The sequence below is a fragment of the Monodon monoceros genome, unplaced genomic scaffold (assembly GCF_005190385.1).
Source record: "Monodon monoceros isolate NGI ecotype Baffin Bay Population unplaced genomic scaffold, NGI_Narwhal_1 Super_Scaffold_20, whole genome shotgun sequence".
In the NCBI taxonomy this organism is placed as follows: Eukaryota; Metazoa; Chordata; class Mammalia; order Artiodactyla; family Monodontidae; genus Monodon; species Monodon monoceros.
The window spans coordinates 33,757,170-33,775,499 of NW_021703777.1; the positions used below are offsets into that span (position 1 = coordinate 33,757,170).

The following is an 18,330-nucleotide window of genomic DNA, read 5'->3' on the forward strand; positions in this document are numbered from 1 at the left end:
TGCACTGGGAAGAGGAGCCCCCAGAGCATTTGGCTCTGAAAGCCAGCAGGTCTTGATCAAAGGAGCTCCACAGGACTGAGGGAAACAGAGACTCCACTCTTGGAAGACACACACAAGGACTCGTGCATACCAGGACCCAGACCAAAAACAGTGACTTCATAGGAGACTGGGCCATACCTACCTATTGACCTTGGAAGGTATCAGGGGGAGGGGCCAGCTGTGGCTCACTCCGGGGACAAGGACACCGGTGGCAGAAGTATCAGGGAGTATTCATTAGCATGAGCTCTCCTGGAGGCTGACATTTTGGCACCAAGACCTGGCCACATCCAACAGCCTGTAGGCTCCAGGACTCAGGCCAAACAACGAACAGGGTGGAACACAGCCCTACCCATCAACAGACAGGCTGGACAGACCACCTTTCCTGAGCCCGCAGCCACCTATAGACATGACTCTCAACACAGCTCTACCCACCAGAAGGTCAAGACACAGCTCCACCCACCATTGGGCAGGCACCGGGCCCTCCCACCAGGAAGCCTGTATGAGTCTCTAGACCAGCCTTACCCACCAGGGGACAGACAACAGATGCAAGAAAATGATAATCCTGCAGCCTGTGGAACTGAGTCCACAAACACCAGAATTTAGACAAAATGAGACAGCAGAGGAATATGTTCCAGGTAAAGGAACAAGATAAAACCCCAGAAGAACAACTAAGGGAAGTGGAGATAGGCAACCTACTTGAGAAAGAATTCAAAGTAATGATCGTGAAGATGATCCAAGAACTCGGGAAAAGAATGAATTCACAGAGTGAGAAGTTACAAGAAGTTTTTAACAAAGAGTTAGAAAATATAAAGAAACCAGAGTTAAAGAATACAGTAACTGAAATGAAAAAATACACTGGGAAGAATCAATAATAGAATAAATGAGGCAGAAGAACAGATAAGTCAGCTGGAAGAGAATGGTGGAAATCACTGTCACAGAAGAGAATAAAGAAAAAAGAATGAAAAGAAATGAGGGCAGTTTAGAGACCTCCGGGACAACCTCAAACACACCAACATTCACATTATAGTGTTCCTGGAAGAGAAGAGAGAGACAAAGGGCCTGAGAAAATACTTGAAAAGATAACATTAGCTGAGTAACAATAGCTGAAAACTTTCCTAACATGGGAAAGGAAACAGTCAACCAAGTCCAGGAAGCACAGAGAGTCCCACACAGGATTAGCCCCAGGAGGAACACACTGAGACACATAGTAATCAAACTGACAACAATTAAAGATAAAGAGAAAATATTAAAAGCAACAAGGGAAAAGCAACAAATAACATACCTGGGAATCCCCCTAAGCTTATCAGCTGACATTTTAGCAGAAACTTTGCAGGCCAGAGGGAGTGGCACAAAGGATGAATCCAAGAAGAAGATAGAACAATTGTAAATATATATGTACCCAGCATAGGAGCACTGCAAAATATAAGGCAAATGTTAAAAGACATAAAAGGAGAAACTGACAGTAGCACAATAATAATGGGGGACTTTAATACCCCACTTACATCAATGAACAGATCATCCAGACAGAAAATCAATAACGAAACACAGGTTTTAAATGACACATTAGACCCAGTGGATTTAATCAATATTTATAGAGTATTCCGTCTGAAAGCAGCTGAATGCATCAAGTGCACATGGAACATTCTCCAGGATAGATCACATTCTGGGCCACAAAGCAAGCCTTGGCAAACCAAAAAAAAAATCAAAAAACAAAAAACTGCAATCCTATCAAGCATCTTTTCAGACCACAATGCTAAAAATCAACTACAAGAAAAAAAGACTGCAAAAAAACACAAACACTAGGATACTAAACAATATGCTACTAAACAACAAATGGATCACTGAAGAAATCAAAGAGGAAATTGAAAAATACCTAGAGACAAATGAAAATGAAAACACAATGATCCAAAACCTATGGGATGCAGCAAAAGCAATTCTAAGAAGAAAGTTTATAGCAATACAAGCTTACATCAGAAAAGAAGAAAAGTCTCAAATAAACAATGTAACATTACACCTAAAGCAACTACAGAAAGAAGAACAGACAGAATCCAAAGTTAGTAAAAGGAAAGATATCATAAAAATGAGAGCAGAAATAAATGAAAAAGAGACTAAGAAAACAACAGAAAAGATCAATGAAACTAAAAGCTGATTCTTTGAAAAGATAAACAAAATTGATAAACTTTTAGCCAGACTCAACAAGAAAAAAGAGATAGGTCCCAAATCAATAAAATTAGAAATGAAAAAGAAGTTACAAAGAACACCACAGAAATACAAGGGACCATAAGAGATTGCTACAAGCAACCATATGCCAATAAAATGGACAATCTAGAAGAAACAAACAAATTCTTAGAAAGGTACAGTCTTCCAAGACTGAACCAGGAAGTAATAGAAAATTTGAATAGACCAATTACCAGTACTGAAATTGAATCTGTGATTAAAAAACTCCCAAGAAACAAAAGTGCAGGACCAGATGGCTTCACAGGTAAAATCTACCAAACAGAGAAGAAAAAATTGCAGAGAAAGGAGCACTTTCAAACTGGTTCTATTAGGCCACCATCACCCTGATACCAAAACCAGACAAAGATCCACAAAATAGAAAATTACAGCCAAATATCACTAATGAACATAGACACAAAAATCCTCAGCAAAACAGTCACAAATCAAATCCAGTGATACATTAAAATGACCATACACCATGCTTAAGTGGGATTTATCCCAGGGATGCAAGGATTTTTTAGTATCCACAAATCAATCAATGTGGTACACCATATTAACAAGTTGAGGAGTAAAACCCATATGATCATCTCAATAGATGCAGGAAAGCTTTTGATAAAATTCAACATCCATTTATGATAAAAACACTCCAGAAAGTGGACATATAGGGAACCTATCTCAACATAATAAAGGCCATATATGACAAACCCACAGCTAACATCATATTCAAAGGTGAAAGGATTTCCTCTAAGATCAGAAACAAGAGAAGGATGTCCTTCTCACCACTTTTATTCAACATAGGTTTGGAAGTCCTAGCCATAGCAATCAGAGAAGAAAAAGAAATAAAAGGAATCCAAAGTGAAAAAGAAGAAGTAATGCTGTCACTATTTAGATGACAAAAAATGATACATAGAAAATCTGAAAGATGCTACCAGAAAACTACTAGAACTCATCAACGAATTCAGTAAATTTGCAGAATACAAAATTAATCTGTTGCATTCCTATACACTAACAATGAAGTATCAAAAAGAGAAATTAAGGAAACAATCTCATTTACCATCATAACAAAAATAATAAAATAACTAGGAATAAACTACTTAAGGAGGCAAAAAACCTGTACTCTGAAAACTGTAAGACACTGATGAAAGAAATCAAAGATGACACAAACAGATAGAAGTGTTCTTGGATTGGAAAAATCAATATTGTCAAAATGACTATACTACCCAAGGCAATTTACAGATTTAATGCAATCCTTATCAAATTACTAATGGCATTTTTCACAGAACCAGAACAAAACCTTTTAAAGTTTGTATTGAAACACAAAAGAATAGCCAAAACAATCTTGAGAAAGATGAACAGAGCTGGAGGAATCAGGCTTCCTGACTTCAGATGATATTACAAAGCTATAGTAATCAAAACAGTCTGGTACTAACACAAAAACATACATATAGATCAGTGGAACAGGATAGAGAGCCCAGAGATAAACCCATGCACCCATGGTCAATTAATCTATGGCAAAGGAGGCAAGAATATACAATAGAAAAGACAGCCTCTTCAATAAGTGCTGGGAAAACTGGACAGTTACATGTAAAAGAATGAAATTAGAACATTCTCTAACACCATACACAAAAATAAACTAAAAATGGATTAAAGACCTAAATATAAGACTGGAAACTATAAAACTCCTAGAGGACAACATAGGCAGAACACTCTTTGACATAAATTTCAGCAATATCTTTTTGGATCCATCTCCTAGAGTAATGGAAATAAAACCAAAAATAAACAAGTGGGACCTAGCTAAACTTAAAAGCTTTTGTATAGCAAAGAAAACCATCAACAAAATGAAAATGCCACCTACCAAATGGGAGAAAATATTTGCAAATCATATGTTTGATAAGGGGTTAATATCCAAAATATGTAAAGAACTCACACAATTCAGTAGTATAAACAAAACAAAACAGGCTGATTAAAAAATGGGCAGAGCACCTGAATAGACATTTTTCCAAAGAAGACATACAAATGGCCAACAGGTGCATGAAAAGGTATTTAACATCACTAATGATCAGGGAAATGAAAATCAAAACCATAATAAGGTGTCACCTCTCACCTGTTAGAATGGGTATCATGAAAAGACAAGAGGTAAAAAGTGTTGGTGAGGATGTGGAGAAAAGGTAACCATTGTGAACTATTGGTGGGAATGTAAATTGGTGCAGCCACTATGGAAAACAGCATGGAGGCTCCTCAAAAAATTAAAAATAGAACTACTATATGATCCAGCCATTCCACTGCTGGATATTTATCTGAAGGAAGTAAAATCACTATCTTGAAAAAATGTCTGCATACCCATGTTCATTGCAGCATTATTTAAAAAGCCAAGTCATGGAAATAACTTGTGTCCAATGAAGGATGAATGGATGAATAAAATATGTATAAACAATTGAATATTATTTAGCATTAAAAAAGGAGGAAATCTTGCCATTTATGATAACATGGATGGACCTTGAGGGCATTATGCTAAGTGAAATAAGTCAGATGAGAAAGACAAGTACTGTATGATTTTGCTTATATGTGAAATATAAACTCAAAAACAATGCAAAAACCAAACCAAACTAATCAAAAAAGAACAGATGATTAGTTGTTGCTGGAGGTGGGGATTGGGGTTGGGTAGGTGGGTGAAAGTGGTCAGATGGTACAAACTTCCAGTTATAAGAAAAATAAGTCTTAGAGATGTAATGTACAGCATGGTGACTATAGTTCATAACACTGTACTGAGTATTTTAAAGCTGCTAAGAGATAGATCTTAAAAGTTTTCATCACAGGGAAAAAATTTGTAACTATGAGTGTTGATGGATGTTAGGTAAAATTACTATGGAAAACATTTCACAAAATATATGTAAATTAAATCATTTTGTTGTACATCTAAAACTAATACAATATTATATGTCAATTTAAAAAATTAAAGTTGCCTCTGTGTAGTTGCACATATATAACTTTTGTGATGAAAAAAGTGGATATAAGAACCAAAGGCATGCATATAAGTAGATATTGATGATAATTATTTGCATTTCCCTGATAACATATTATGTGGAGCATCATTTCATATGCTTATTTGTTATCTGTATATCTTCTTTGGTGAGGTGTCTATTAAGGTCTTTTATCCATTTTTAATTGAAATTTTTGTTTTCTTATTGTTGAGTTTTAAGAGTTCTTTGTATAGTTTGGATAAGTTCTTTTACAGATGTTTATTTTGCAAATATTTTTGCCCAGCCTGTAACTTGTCTTCTAAGTCTCTTGCAGAGCAAAAGTTTTATATTTTAATAAAGTCTAGCTTATTAATTATTTTTTTCATGAATTTTGCTTTTGGTGTCATTATTGTATTTTAAAAGACTATATATTTGCACTATGCTTTATTATGTTTTTTTGCATATCTTCAACTATAAATTAAAAAAAAAAACACAGAATAAAGATTTTCTAGTATTCCATTTACCCTTAAGAAAAAGGATATTGATTTTGACTGTTTTTTCTGAAAAAAAAGTATTCTTGTGGTTTGACAACATGGTCATTTTATTTCATGCATCATTCTAATAAAAACAGAAAAAAATTTGAAAGGGTGCTGAAATTGTTATGCATTATTTAACTATATTAAAAAATATAGTACAAAAATTATGCTAAAAGTATACAAATAACTGGTAATATTCTAGGTTTGTGATAATCACCTATAGAGTCTTTTAAAAAAATATAAGTAACCATAAAGATAAAGATATTTGTCATATGTCATATAATCATATATATTGTATAGCTTGGTTTCTAGTGTGTTTTCTTGAAATAGGCAAAAACCTTAATTGAATTGCTTCACACATTTTTAAAATTTGTCATTCTGACAAGTCCAAAAACCTTAATTGAATTGCTTCACACACTTTTAAAATGTCATTCTGACAAGTCTTTCTGAAAAATTATCTTGTAGTTTAAATATTTATTTCTCTTCTCATTCTCATGGTTGAGATAATACTTTTTGGTAATAAATTAGGAGACAATAGGAAAATAAAATTTGACTGTGCTTTGTAAATTTTTAGCATCTTGTGAGAAGAATTATTACAGAATTCTGGCAACTTGAAACTGGTTACTGGCTGTGATCAAGGTTTGTCTTGTGGAATTTAAATGTTATTTGAAGGCTTTGCCTCCTAAATAAACATTAAAATATATAGTTTAGAATATATCATACTAAACATTACAATTCTCTATAGAGTTTTGGAATTGCAACCAAAGCAAAGATGAGAGTAATACTTGGGACAAAAACCATATTTTGTACCACTCCAGTGAACTGCTCTTGTTAAGATAACTGATGACCTTCACACTGGTAGACCCAGCAGTTAGTCTATAGTCTTCACCTCTCTAGAGAGCTTCACAGTGTTTATATCCTTTATTCTTGACACACTCTCTTCATGTGAAACATACTATTCTCCTGGTTTATCTCTGTCACAATCTCCAGATCTTTTCAGTATTTTCATTTTTTTTCTCTTTTACTCTACATCTATCACCTATCTATCTATCTATCATCTGCTTTATTCAAAACCTACTGATTTAAATTTAACCTCATCTGAAAAATACCTTCACAGTGACATTTAGACTGATGTTTGACAAAAATCTGGGTTATTTGGTCTAGCCAAGTTGACATATAACATATGTCACTCTATACCCATGTACCTACCTCAGAATCTCTATCTCTGTCCCTGATAAGGCTTTCATTTCATAAATATTGGAGTCTTTCTTGAATCCTCTATTTCTCTCACACTCAACATCCAGATAGTACTTTGACTCTACTTTTACAATATATCCTGCACAAAATGTTATATATGTTGCCATGAGTAGCATCTGGACCACCATCGTCCCTTGCCTGGAGACTGTTAATAGCCTCTTAATTAGTCTCCTTGTTGCCTCTAAAACCTGTTTTGCAAACAGCAGCCACTGTGATTCTAAAGAAATGAAAAGTTTCATCTTCTTTTCAATCCTCTAAAATAAAATTGAAAATTTTGCTATAAGCATATCCTTACTAGTCTGATCTCTAATAGCCACTCTAACCTTTCAAATTCTCCATCCCTGCGGGCCCCGTCAATATTCTCTGTAAACACAAAGATATTTCTTGAAGGTGCAAAGGTGCACCCACCAGGGCCTTGGTACCTGCTGTTGCCGGAGACTTGAATTCTTCTCCTCAGATTCTCACATGATCCACCCCCTCACCCCACTCAGGTCTTTGATGAACTGACCACACCAACTATTTATTTATTTTCTTTTTTAGGGGGTCTGCCTTGGGTCTTATCTGCGGCATGCGGGGGCTCTGTTGAGACGTGTGGGGTCTTTCATTGTGGCAGGGGCTCTTTGTTGTGGTGCATGGGCTCCAGAGCACGTGGGCTCTGTAGTTTGCAGCACGTGGGCTCTCTTGGTTGTGGTGTGCAAGCTCAGGTTGTGGCGCACAGGCTTAGTTGCTCCGCAGCATGTGGGATCCCAGTTCCCAGACCAGGGATCAAACCCATGTGCCCTACATTGGAAGGCAGATTCTTTACCGCTGGACCACCAGGAAACTCCCTGACCAACCCATTTAAAGCAGTTCTCCCTGATGGTCACTATCTCTTGACCTTCCTCACCTTTTTTATTTTTGCATCCCGTCCTTTCATGCCTTTTCCTTAGAGGAATTCTCCTGCTATCACGGACCTGACTGATCTCTCCAGCCTCTGAAATGCCTTTTAAAGTGAATGTTATACATAATGGAGTAGTGTTAACCCTAAAACCATATAAGATTTTACTTTTTTACCCCCCCGACTCTTATTTCTATCTGATGTTATTTGATGTAATTCTGTATTTATTTATCGTTGTCTTTCTTCCTCACTAGAATGCAAGCTCAGTGAAGTCAGACTTAATCTGCCTTTACTTCCCGGAGCCTAGAATAGTGTCTGCACATAGTAGGTGTTCAATAGTGAATCAGAGCCATGTCCCAAGTCATGTCTTGTGGCAGTAAATATACATTGATCAGCTGCTGATCAGTCCACAGAGTAACAACATCCCTCAAAAAATCAAAACCAGGCTTCCCTGGTGGCGCAGTGATTGAGAGTCCTCCTGCCGATGCAGGGGACACGGGTTCGTGCCCCGGTCCGGGAAGATCCCACATGCCGCGGAGCGGCTGGGCCCGTGAGCCATGGCCACTGAGCCTGCGCGTGCAGAGCCTGTGCTCTGCAACGGGAGAGGCCACAACAGTGAGAGGCCCACGTATAGCAAAAAAAAAAAAAAAAAATTATAAAATCAAAACCAAATTTCCCAAGGGAAAGAGACACTCCAAGGGGAATAAAAATCTGTAAATAGTCCTGCTTATTCATTTGTGGAGCACATCTGTTCTGTACACTCCTTATCTGCAAAGCCCTATTGTGGATGTTGCATAAAGAAGGGAGAACAGAGTTAAATAAGGAATTTATTGTGAATAAAATGTCTATGTATATAATTTTGGATAATGGCAAAATTTATGATCCAAAATAGTCTTAAGACTTTTATTTTTGTCTTTACTAAGGCTTTAAACCAAGGATGTTTTCTTTTCTAGCCAAATATACTCTTTCCACAAACTCCAGTTAATATGGTGTCCATCAGCTTGTAATTATGGTGGAGGCTCTATTTCATACAGTTTGCTGTCATGGGGAGCTGAGAAAAAGTGTCAGTAGATAGAGGAAGATATAGGGTCAAGGCATTAAAAAAATTAGTTTTAGCATATTTAATGCTGGTGGGAATGATAGAGAGGAAGTCTACCTTCCGAGCACCCCAAGCTGTCATTTCCTGTTTTGGGGATGTGTCCTGGACTATAAGATAGCCTTCTCCAATCACAGCATCTCCTTTTGTGTCTGCTCTTAAGCTGAAAGCGTCCTTAGGGATTGTTCTGTCCCACTCCCTGTGTTTTACAGATAAGAAAGGCAAGATGCAACGATGCCCATACCGTCATCTCTTTCCTTAGACTGACACTGTTGCTTCCTAGCTGGGCTCCACATCTCTGCCCCTCCCAGTCATCCTCCACACTGAAGCCAGCAATCTTCACAAACCACAGATCTTGTACTGTTCTGCTCCTACCACCATCTAGGGGCCCAGGATTTTAGACTCCAAGTTCCAATGACCATATATTCCATTACACTTAATTAACATGTGATTTGTGGGATTTTTGTTTATAAAAATAAAGTTATAGATTAAGTTGATACATGCTAACTTGGTTGAAAATAAAAAAAGTACGGTCTAATATGGTATGGCTCTCACTGGTTCTAGAAATGTGCTGTGCATTCGAATAACCCAGGAAGCTCTTAAAAGTCCCAATGCCTGGGCTTCCCTGGTGGCGCAGTGATTGAGAATCTGCCTGCTAATGCAGGGGACACGGGTTCGAGCCCTGGTCTGGGAAGATCCCACATGCCGCAGAGCAACTAGGCCCGTGAGCCACAACTACTGAGCCTGCGCGTCTGGAGCCTGTGCTCCACAACAAGAGAGGCCACGACAGTGAGAGGCCCATGCACCGCGATGAAGAGTGGCCCCCGCTTGCCACAACTAGAGAAAGCCCTTGCACAGAAACGAAGACCCAACACAGCCAAAAATAAAAATAAATTAATTAAAAGAAGGCTCAACATTAAAAAAAAAAAAAAATGGTCCCAATGCCTGATCAAAGTTCCCATCTGATCTGGCCTCTGCCTAATCTCTTCCTGGCTCCCTGCTCTGGAACACACCAGGTTTCCTCCTGCCTCAGGGCCTTTGCATTGGCTGCTTACCTCTGCCAGGATATTTTCCCTCCTGGATTGTATACTTAGACCTGAGTTTCTCTTCAAAGAGATCTCATCACTCTTTAGTTATCTTTCTTTGACCCAAGAGATTACCTGAGGATGATTTGTTATATGCTGTCCTACTGTCTTACCGACTTTCACTGCAGTTACGTCAGTGTGTAATTATGTGCTCACTCTTTTGGGTGATTAATGTTCCTCCTCCTTACCAGACTGAGAGGTGCATGAGTGTCATTGTTTGCACTTGTAACCTCAGTGCTTACTTAACAGAATTGCTTTTTAGGCATTCCATAAATTTTTGTCAGGTGAATGAATGAATAATGAATTGCCATGAAGAGGTCTGAGTAGTTTCTGTGAGACAGATTAGACATAAAGGAAATAATGCATTTACCTGATGATTATTTCCCAGTGTACCCTTTATTTTTCTGTACCCTCCTATAAGTTTCACCAGTTCCCTACAAGGTTCACAAGGAATTGACTATCTATTATTAGGCAGAAGTGTTTAATGATGTTGGTAGTTACTTAAAATGAGATTCAGCATGAAAAGTATATCTATTTTTACTTTGCTTTGTTAAAAACCTTTTATACTCAGATCTTAGACCAAATATTTTGGTTTGTGTTCCCTTTGAGAAAAATGATCTATCCAATATGTATAATGAAAATATTATAACTGTTTATTATGATGCTCAGATAATTCCCATGGTCTTCTATTTTCTAGTCATCTTTCTAATATATTTTTCTCTTATATTAATTAAATATAATTAATTAATTATAATTAATTAGGTTCTCTTATATTAATTAAATTTCTCTAAGAAAATTTTTTCTCTCATATTAATTAGTTTTATATCAGTATTTCAGAAAATATAAAATTACGAAATTTTCATTGAAGATAAGTTTTGCACATTAGTGGATCTCACTAGCTTTTTATCTTAGGCATCTTTCAGGATTGTTATCTCTTCTTATTTCTTTTGACCTGGATTTTGTTATTAATTTGTTTGGTGGCTTTTCTTGCTGAGTCACATTGTGCAATTGGCTCTCATGCATTTTTTAAGCCCTTGGGTATAAGGAGAGGTTAAATCCCGTTAAGAAGAACAATTTTTTGGTAGTATTTAACACTTGGTAGTTTTAACACTTATCCTTCTTGAAAAACAATAAAATGTGCCACTGCTTTCTATCCTTTACCCCAGTATGATACATTCCTTGAGCAACTGGTAGTGTTGATCATATTTGTAGCTGATAGTCCTACAGAATTTTAAGGCTCTTGGGGCCTCTTGAGAGCATCAAGATTTTAGTGGGATGAATCTGACTGTCCCACCTGGGGGCAGCAAGGCCAGGTTTCAAGCCCTCATTTTCACACTTAGTAGTTATGTGAGCTGGAATATTCTGAGTTTGTCTTCTCATCTGTAATAAACAGTAAACAGCCACAAAACTGAGTGTAGTTTAAATGAGACAATACTTCACAGTGCTAGGAGAACAAATCTGTTGGTCGTGAATCTTCTTTTCATATTATAGCTGATGAAGCCCAGATCCAGACAAATCTGGGAGATTTAAGCCTGTGTAAATACACTGGCAGAGCTGCGGGCTCAGGTCTTCTACACTGCAAGTTACCATTCCACTATATTTAACTGATAAGTGATTGTAATTTTTGCTTTTAATGAAAATATAATTATAGAATGGGTTGGTAAATGCTATGTTGGTTGAATAGACACAAAACCCTGTATGGTCTAATATAATGATTTCCACTGGTGGTTGAACCTTAGTGCACATTAGAATCATTTGGGAAACTTTAAAAAAATCCTAATGTCCAGGCTATACCCCATTCCAATTACATCACAGTATCTGAGGGTGGGACCCAAGAATGATTTTTTTTTTAATGACTTCCTATGCAATTTTGTACACATAATTTGCCAAAATGCAGCTGAGAATACTCCAAACCATCTCTAGGACAGTTTTTAAAGGTCTGTTCTTCTGTTAATAGATCATATATCTTGGGGACTGTGTTAAGTCCCTCTTTATGGGTTTGTTTTCTGATATATTTTCCCTTCTTCCTATTGAAATACACCACAGACCTCACATCTTTTGGTCACTTCATCCGTGTCACTAACCTGAATGCTGCTGCATCCAAGAGAGGTCAATGCCTTATTTGCGAGCATCTCCAGATGTCTCTTAACAATGCATCCTGCAAAGATAACAGAGAAGGCTCTTCTTTCAATAGCACCTGGTGTCCACATTTAATTCAGCAGGCATTAATGACTTTTATTTTAATCCTTTAATTAAATTTTTCCCTCTGGTATAAATCTAGGCTTTCTGGAACGAGGGGTGGGAGTCTTCGAGGAGACAGTACTGCCCCTTACAGATTTAGCCAGAGATTTGTGTGGGAACACGCCTGGGTAGTTTATATACGATAGGGTGATGATATGGAAGAGTATACTTCAGCCTTCTTCGTTATTTAAAATTTGAACTAGACCATTGATTTTTCAGTTGTTTTCTTTCCATACCTCAGAATTTCCTATAAGGGACTGAAAGATGCCAGGGTTGCTTATGTGTTACTGTTTCATCTCTGACAGTTTCTATTTCTCACAGAGGATCAGAGCAGGGCTGGAAACAGCTAACTTTATTTTTATTATCTACTGTAAAATGAGAATGTGATGTAAATGTGCAGACAGTGTTTACCAGTTGAGGTCCTGAGGGAACGATCCATATATTTTCTTTTTTAACACCTTTATTGGAGTATAACACCTTTATTGGAGTACAATTGCTTTACAATAATGGTGTGTTAGTTTCTGCTTTATAACAAAGTGAATCAGTTATACATATACATATGTTCCCATATTTCTTCCCTCTTGCCTCTCCCTCCCTCCCACCCTCCCTATCCCACCCCTCTAGGTGGTCACAAAGCACCGAGCTGATCTACCTGTGCTATGCGGCCGCTTTCCACTAGCCATTTTACATTTGGTAGTGTATGTATGTCAATGGCACTCTCTCACTTCGTCCCAGCTTACCCTTCCCCCTTCCCCGTGTTCTCAAGTCCACTCTCTGTCTACGTCTTTATTCCTGCCCTGCCACTAGGTTCACCAATACCATTTTTTTTTAATATTCCATATATATGTGTTAGCATGCGGTATTTGTTTTTCTCTTTCTGACTTACTTCACTTTGTATGACAGACTCTAGGTCCATCCACCTCACTACAAATAACTTAATTTTGTTTGTTTTTTATGGCTGAGTAATATTCCATTGTATATATGTGCCACATCTTCTTTATCCATTCATCTGTCGATGGACACTTAGGTTGCTTCCATGTCCTGTCTATTGTAAATAGTGCTGCAATGAACATTGTGGTACATGACTTTTTTTGAATTATGGTTTTCTCAGGGTATATGCCCAGTAGTGGGATTGCTGGGTAGTTCTATTTTTAGTTTTTTAAGGAACCTCCATACTGTTCTCCATAGTGATTGTATCAATTTACATTCCCACAATTTATTTTTAATGAATGGAAAAGCTTTCCGTATAGAAAAGCAAAGTAGATACATGTGATTTTATGTAAGTTTTGTATCATCTGACTCCGGGAAAATCTTTTGCCTGACTGAAAGACTGATGGCTCCAGGTGGTACTGGGTGACCATGGCTATAATCCTCGTGGCAGACAAGAGAGAGCAACAAGGAGAAAGGAGGTCAGGGAATGAGGAGAGGAAGCCTTGTGAGGCAGAAACTATGAGAGTGAGAGTGCAAGCTCCCACCTGCACCTAAACAGGCAGAGTGCCTAGGGCCAAGGGCAGAATTCTATTTTTTTTTTTTTTTTTTTTTTTGCGGTACACGGACCTCTCACTGTTGTGGCCTCTCCCGTTGCGGAGCACAGGCTCCGGACGCGCAGGCTCAGCGGCCATGGCTCATAGGCCCAGCCGCTCCGCGGCATGTGGGATCTTCCCGGACCGGGGCACGAACCCATGTCCCCTGCATCGGCAGGCGGGCTCTCAACCACTGCGTCACCAGGGAAGCCCCAGAGGCAGAATTCTTTAACAGCAGAAACTCTCCCACCCACCCTACAAACATACTCAATAATATTCTGTGTGTTACTTCTTCCCTTCCTTGAAATCCCTTCAATGGAATGTCTGTTTGCATTCTCATGCCGGGGGTCGTAGATGGACGGACAAGCAGGCCATGGAGAGTAAGCACATAAAAGAGGAGCCACCTTTGATTATCTTTTTTACCAGTTTCTTGGTTTCATTTTAAAACTGCTTTCTCTGGTAAAATAAACAAAAAAACTTACATGCTATCTAATATATATGTATATATATATTCAGATCAACCAAATCACCCCTGGCCATTAAAGGAGAGACAGCTGTTGTGGTCAGATCGTCCTCACATCCTCAGTGCCTGTTTTCTGTAGGAACCTTCCATGAATTCTCTGCTCTTCATTTATGACCATGTTTTCCAAATGTATAGTGTCTACAAAAGGTATGAAAAGTTTAGGACTTATGATAATAATATTCAGTATTGGCAGTACCCACACTGAGCCCTTCATTGCTCATTGCTTTTCTCACTGACCGTGGAGTTTGAGAGTGACAGGGGAGGACCTTCAAGAGACAGAGGAGGACTTCCCTGGTGGCACAGTGGTTGAGAGTCTGCCTGCTGATGCAGGGGACACGGGTTCGTGCCCCGGTCTGGGAGGATCCCACATGCCGCGAAGTGGCTAGGCCCGTGAGCCAAGGCCACTGAGCCTGCGCGTCTGGAGCCTGTGCTCTGCAATGGGAGAGGCCACAACAGTGAGAGGCCTGCGTACCACAAAAAAAAAAAAAAAAAGATGACAGAGGAGTGAGACATGGAGATCACCTTTCTCCCCCAAAATACATCAAAGATACATCTACATGTGGAACAACTCCTACAGAACACCGACTTAACACTGGTAGAAGACCTCAGACTTCCCAAAAGGCAAGAAACTCCCTACGTCCGTGGCCATGTGGCTGACAGGGTCTTGGTGCTCCGGCCGGGTGTCAGGCCTGAACTTCTGAGGTGGGAGAGCCAAATTCAGGACATTAAGCCACCAGAGCCAACCTGGCCCTATGTAATTTCAATTGGCGAGAGGTCTCCCAGAGATCTCCGTCTCAATGCTAAGACCCAGCTCCACTCAATGACCAGCAAGCTCCCATGCTGGACACCCCATGCCAAACAACCAGCAAGACAGGAACACATTCTCACCCATTAGCAGAGTGGCTGCCTAAAATCATAAGGTCACAGACATCCCAAAATACACCACCGGACATGGTCCTGCCCACCAGAAAGACAAGATCCAGCCTCATCCACCAGAACACAGGCACCAGTCCCCTCCACCAGGAAGCCTACACAACCCATTGAACCAACCTTACCCACTGGGGGGCAGACACCAAAAACAATGGGAACTACGAACCTGCAGCCGGCAAAAAGGAGACCCCCAAACACAGTAAGTTAAGCAAAATGAGAAGACAGGTGTCCGAGTGCCAGTGGAAGCTGATGGGGCTGGAGGTGGCCAAGGGTGAGGGCAGCTGTAACGGTTGCAGGCTAAGGCACAGCAGCTGCGCAAGGAGGAGTGAAGCTGGGAGCAGAAGCTAGAGGAGATGCGCAAGAAGGAGAAGAGCATGGCCTGGAACATGGACACGCTCAGCAAGGACGGCTTCAGCAAGAGCATGGTCAATACCAAGCCTGAGCAGGCGGAGGTGGATTTGGAGGAGGTGAGGGAACAGAAACAAAAAACTTTCATGGAAAAGTATGAGAAACAGATCAAGCACTTCAGCATGCTCCGCTGCTGGGATGACAGCCAGAAGTACCTGTTGGACAACATCCACCTGGTGTGCGAGGAGACCGCCAACTACCTGGTTATTTGGTGCTTTGACCTAAAGGCGGAGGAGAAATGTGTACTGATGGAGCAGGTGGCCCACCAGACCATTGTCATGCAGTTCATCCTGGAGCTGGCCAAGAGCCTGAAGGTGGACCCTCGTGCCTGCTTCTGGCAGTTCTTCACCAAGATCAAGACTGCCGACGGTCAGTACATGGAGGGCTTCAATGACGAGCTGGAGGCCTTCAAAGACTGCGTGCAGGGCCGGGCCAAGCTGCGCATCAAGAAGGTCATGAAGGAGTACGAGGAGGAGGAGTGCAAGCAGCAGCTTGTCCGAGCAGCCTGGACCCCATTGAGGTATACGAGTCCCTCCCTGAAGAACTCCAGAAATGCTTTGAGGTGAATGATGTGCAGATTCTACAAGATGCTGTCAGCAAGATGGATCCCACCGACATGAAGTACCACATGCATCATTGCATCAACTCCAGCCTCTGGGTCCCCAACTCCAAGTCCAACGAGGCCAAGGAGGAGGAGGAGACGAGTCCCAGGGACCCTTTGCTGGAAGCCTCCAAGCCAGGTGATGAGAAAGATGTCAGCGCATGACCCACCTCAGCTGCTGCCTGACTGCCTGCAGGTCCCTGTGTGCCCCTTTTCAGAAAACAAAAATAGACAACATCTCCCTAGCTCCTGGCTTCCTCCACTTTTGCTGCTCCCCCACCTAGCCTGTAGGGGCCTGCCCAACCACTCCACCACCGCCATACCCCCAGTGCTCATCCAAGTCTTTACTTTGAGTCAAGGGACTTCACTGCCTGCAGCTCGCCCCACTTCAGCATTATGCAAAAGGCTCGGGGATCCAGGGACGGGTAGATGTTGCCAGCCTGGTCCACGGGGTAGGGATGGGGTCCCCAGCAGAGGGGCTTGCTCCAGTCACTGTGGGCTATGTTTTCACTGTTCATCCACACTGAGTATTCTATATAGTAAACAGCAATTATCTTCGAATATACAACAGATGAAGGAGCAAAGTAAAAACTCACCAGACCAAACAAATTAAGAGGAAATAGGCAGTCTACCTGAAAAAGAACTCAGAGTACTGTTATTAAAGATATGCAAAATCATGGAAATGGAATAGAGAAAATAAAATAAACATTTAACAAGGACCTAGAAGAACTAAAGAGCAAACAATAAAGAACAACAGAAAAATGAAATTAAAAATACTCTAGAAGGAATCAATAGAAGAATAACTGAAGCAGAAGAATGGATAAGTGACCTGGAAGATAAAATAGTGGAAATAATTGCCACAGAGCAGAATAAAGAAAAAAGAATGAAAAGAATTGAGGACAGTCTCAGAGACCTCTGGGACAACATTAAACACACCAACATTCGAATTATAGGGACCCCAGAATAAGAAGAGAAAAAGAAAGGGACTGAAAAAATATTTGAAGAGATTATAGTTGAAATTTTCTCTAATATGGGAAAGGAAATAGTCAATCAAGTCCAGGAAGTGCAGAGAGTCCCATACAGGATAAATCCAAGGAGAAACACACCAAGACACATATTAATCAAACTAACAAAAATTAAATTCAAAGAAAAAAATTAAAATCAGCAAGGGAAAAACAACAAATAACACACAAGGGAATCCCAATAAGGTTAACAGCTGATCTTTCAGCAGAAACTCTGCAAGCCAGAAGGGAGTGGCAGGACATATTTAAAGTGATGAAAGGGAAATACCTACAACTAAAGTTACTCTACCCAGCAAGGATCTCATTCAGATTCAAGGGAGAAATTAAAACCTTTACAGACAAGCAAAAGGTAAGAGAATTCAGCACCACCAAACCAGCTTTACAACAAATGTAAAGGAACTTCTCTGGGTAGGAAACACAAGAGAAGGAAAAGACCTACAATAAAAAACCCAAAACAATTAAGAAAATGGTAATGGGAACATACATATGGATAATTACCTTAAATGTAAATGGGTTAAATGCTCCAACCAAAAGACGTAGACTGTCTGAATGGATACAAAAACAAGACCCATATATATGCTGCATATAAGAGACTCACTTCAGACCTAGGGACACATACAGACTGAAAGTGAGGGAATAGAAAAAGATAGTCCATGCAACTGGAAATCAAAAGAAAGCTAGAGTAGCAATTCTCATATCAGACAAAATAGACTTAAAAATAAAGACTCTTACAAGAGGCAAAGAAGGACTCTACATAATGATCAAGGGATCAGTCCAAGAAGAAGATATAACAATTGTAAATATTTATGCACCCAACATAGGAGCACCTCAATACATAAGGCAAATGCTAACAGGCATAAAAGGGGAGATTGACAGTAACATAATCATAGGGGACTTTAACAACCCACTTTAACCAATGGACAGATCATCCAAAATGAATATAAATAAGGAAACACAAGCTTTAAATGATACATTAAACAAGATGGACTTAATTGATATTTATAGGACATTCCAT

The 18,330-nt window shown here is 39.6% G+C and overlaps 1 protein-coding gene across 1 annotated transcript in view; it reads left to right on the forward strand.

Moving 5' to 3' along the window:
- LOC114902365 (hsp90 co-chaperone Cdc37-like) overlaps positions 1-16,458 on the forward strand; it is a 60,440-nt gene extending 43,982 nt beyond the window's left edge. The window contains 5 exon segments of the mRNA XM_029234690.1: positions 12,349-12,436; positions 14,835-14,858; positions 15,489-15,567; positions 15,570-16,184; positions 16,187-16,458. Coding sequence (XP_029090523.1) covers positions 12,349-12,436; positions 14,835-14,858; positions 15,489-15,567; positions 15,570-16,184; positions 16,187-16,458 — 1,078 coding nt within the window.
- Positions 16,459-18,330: the final 1,872 nt, after the last annotated feature.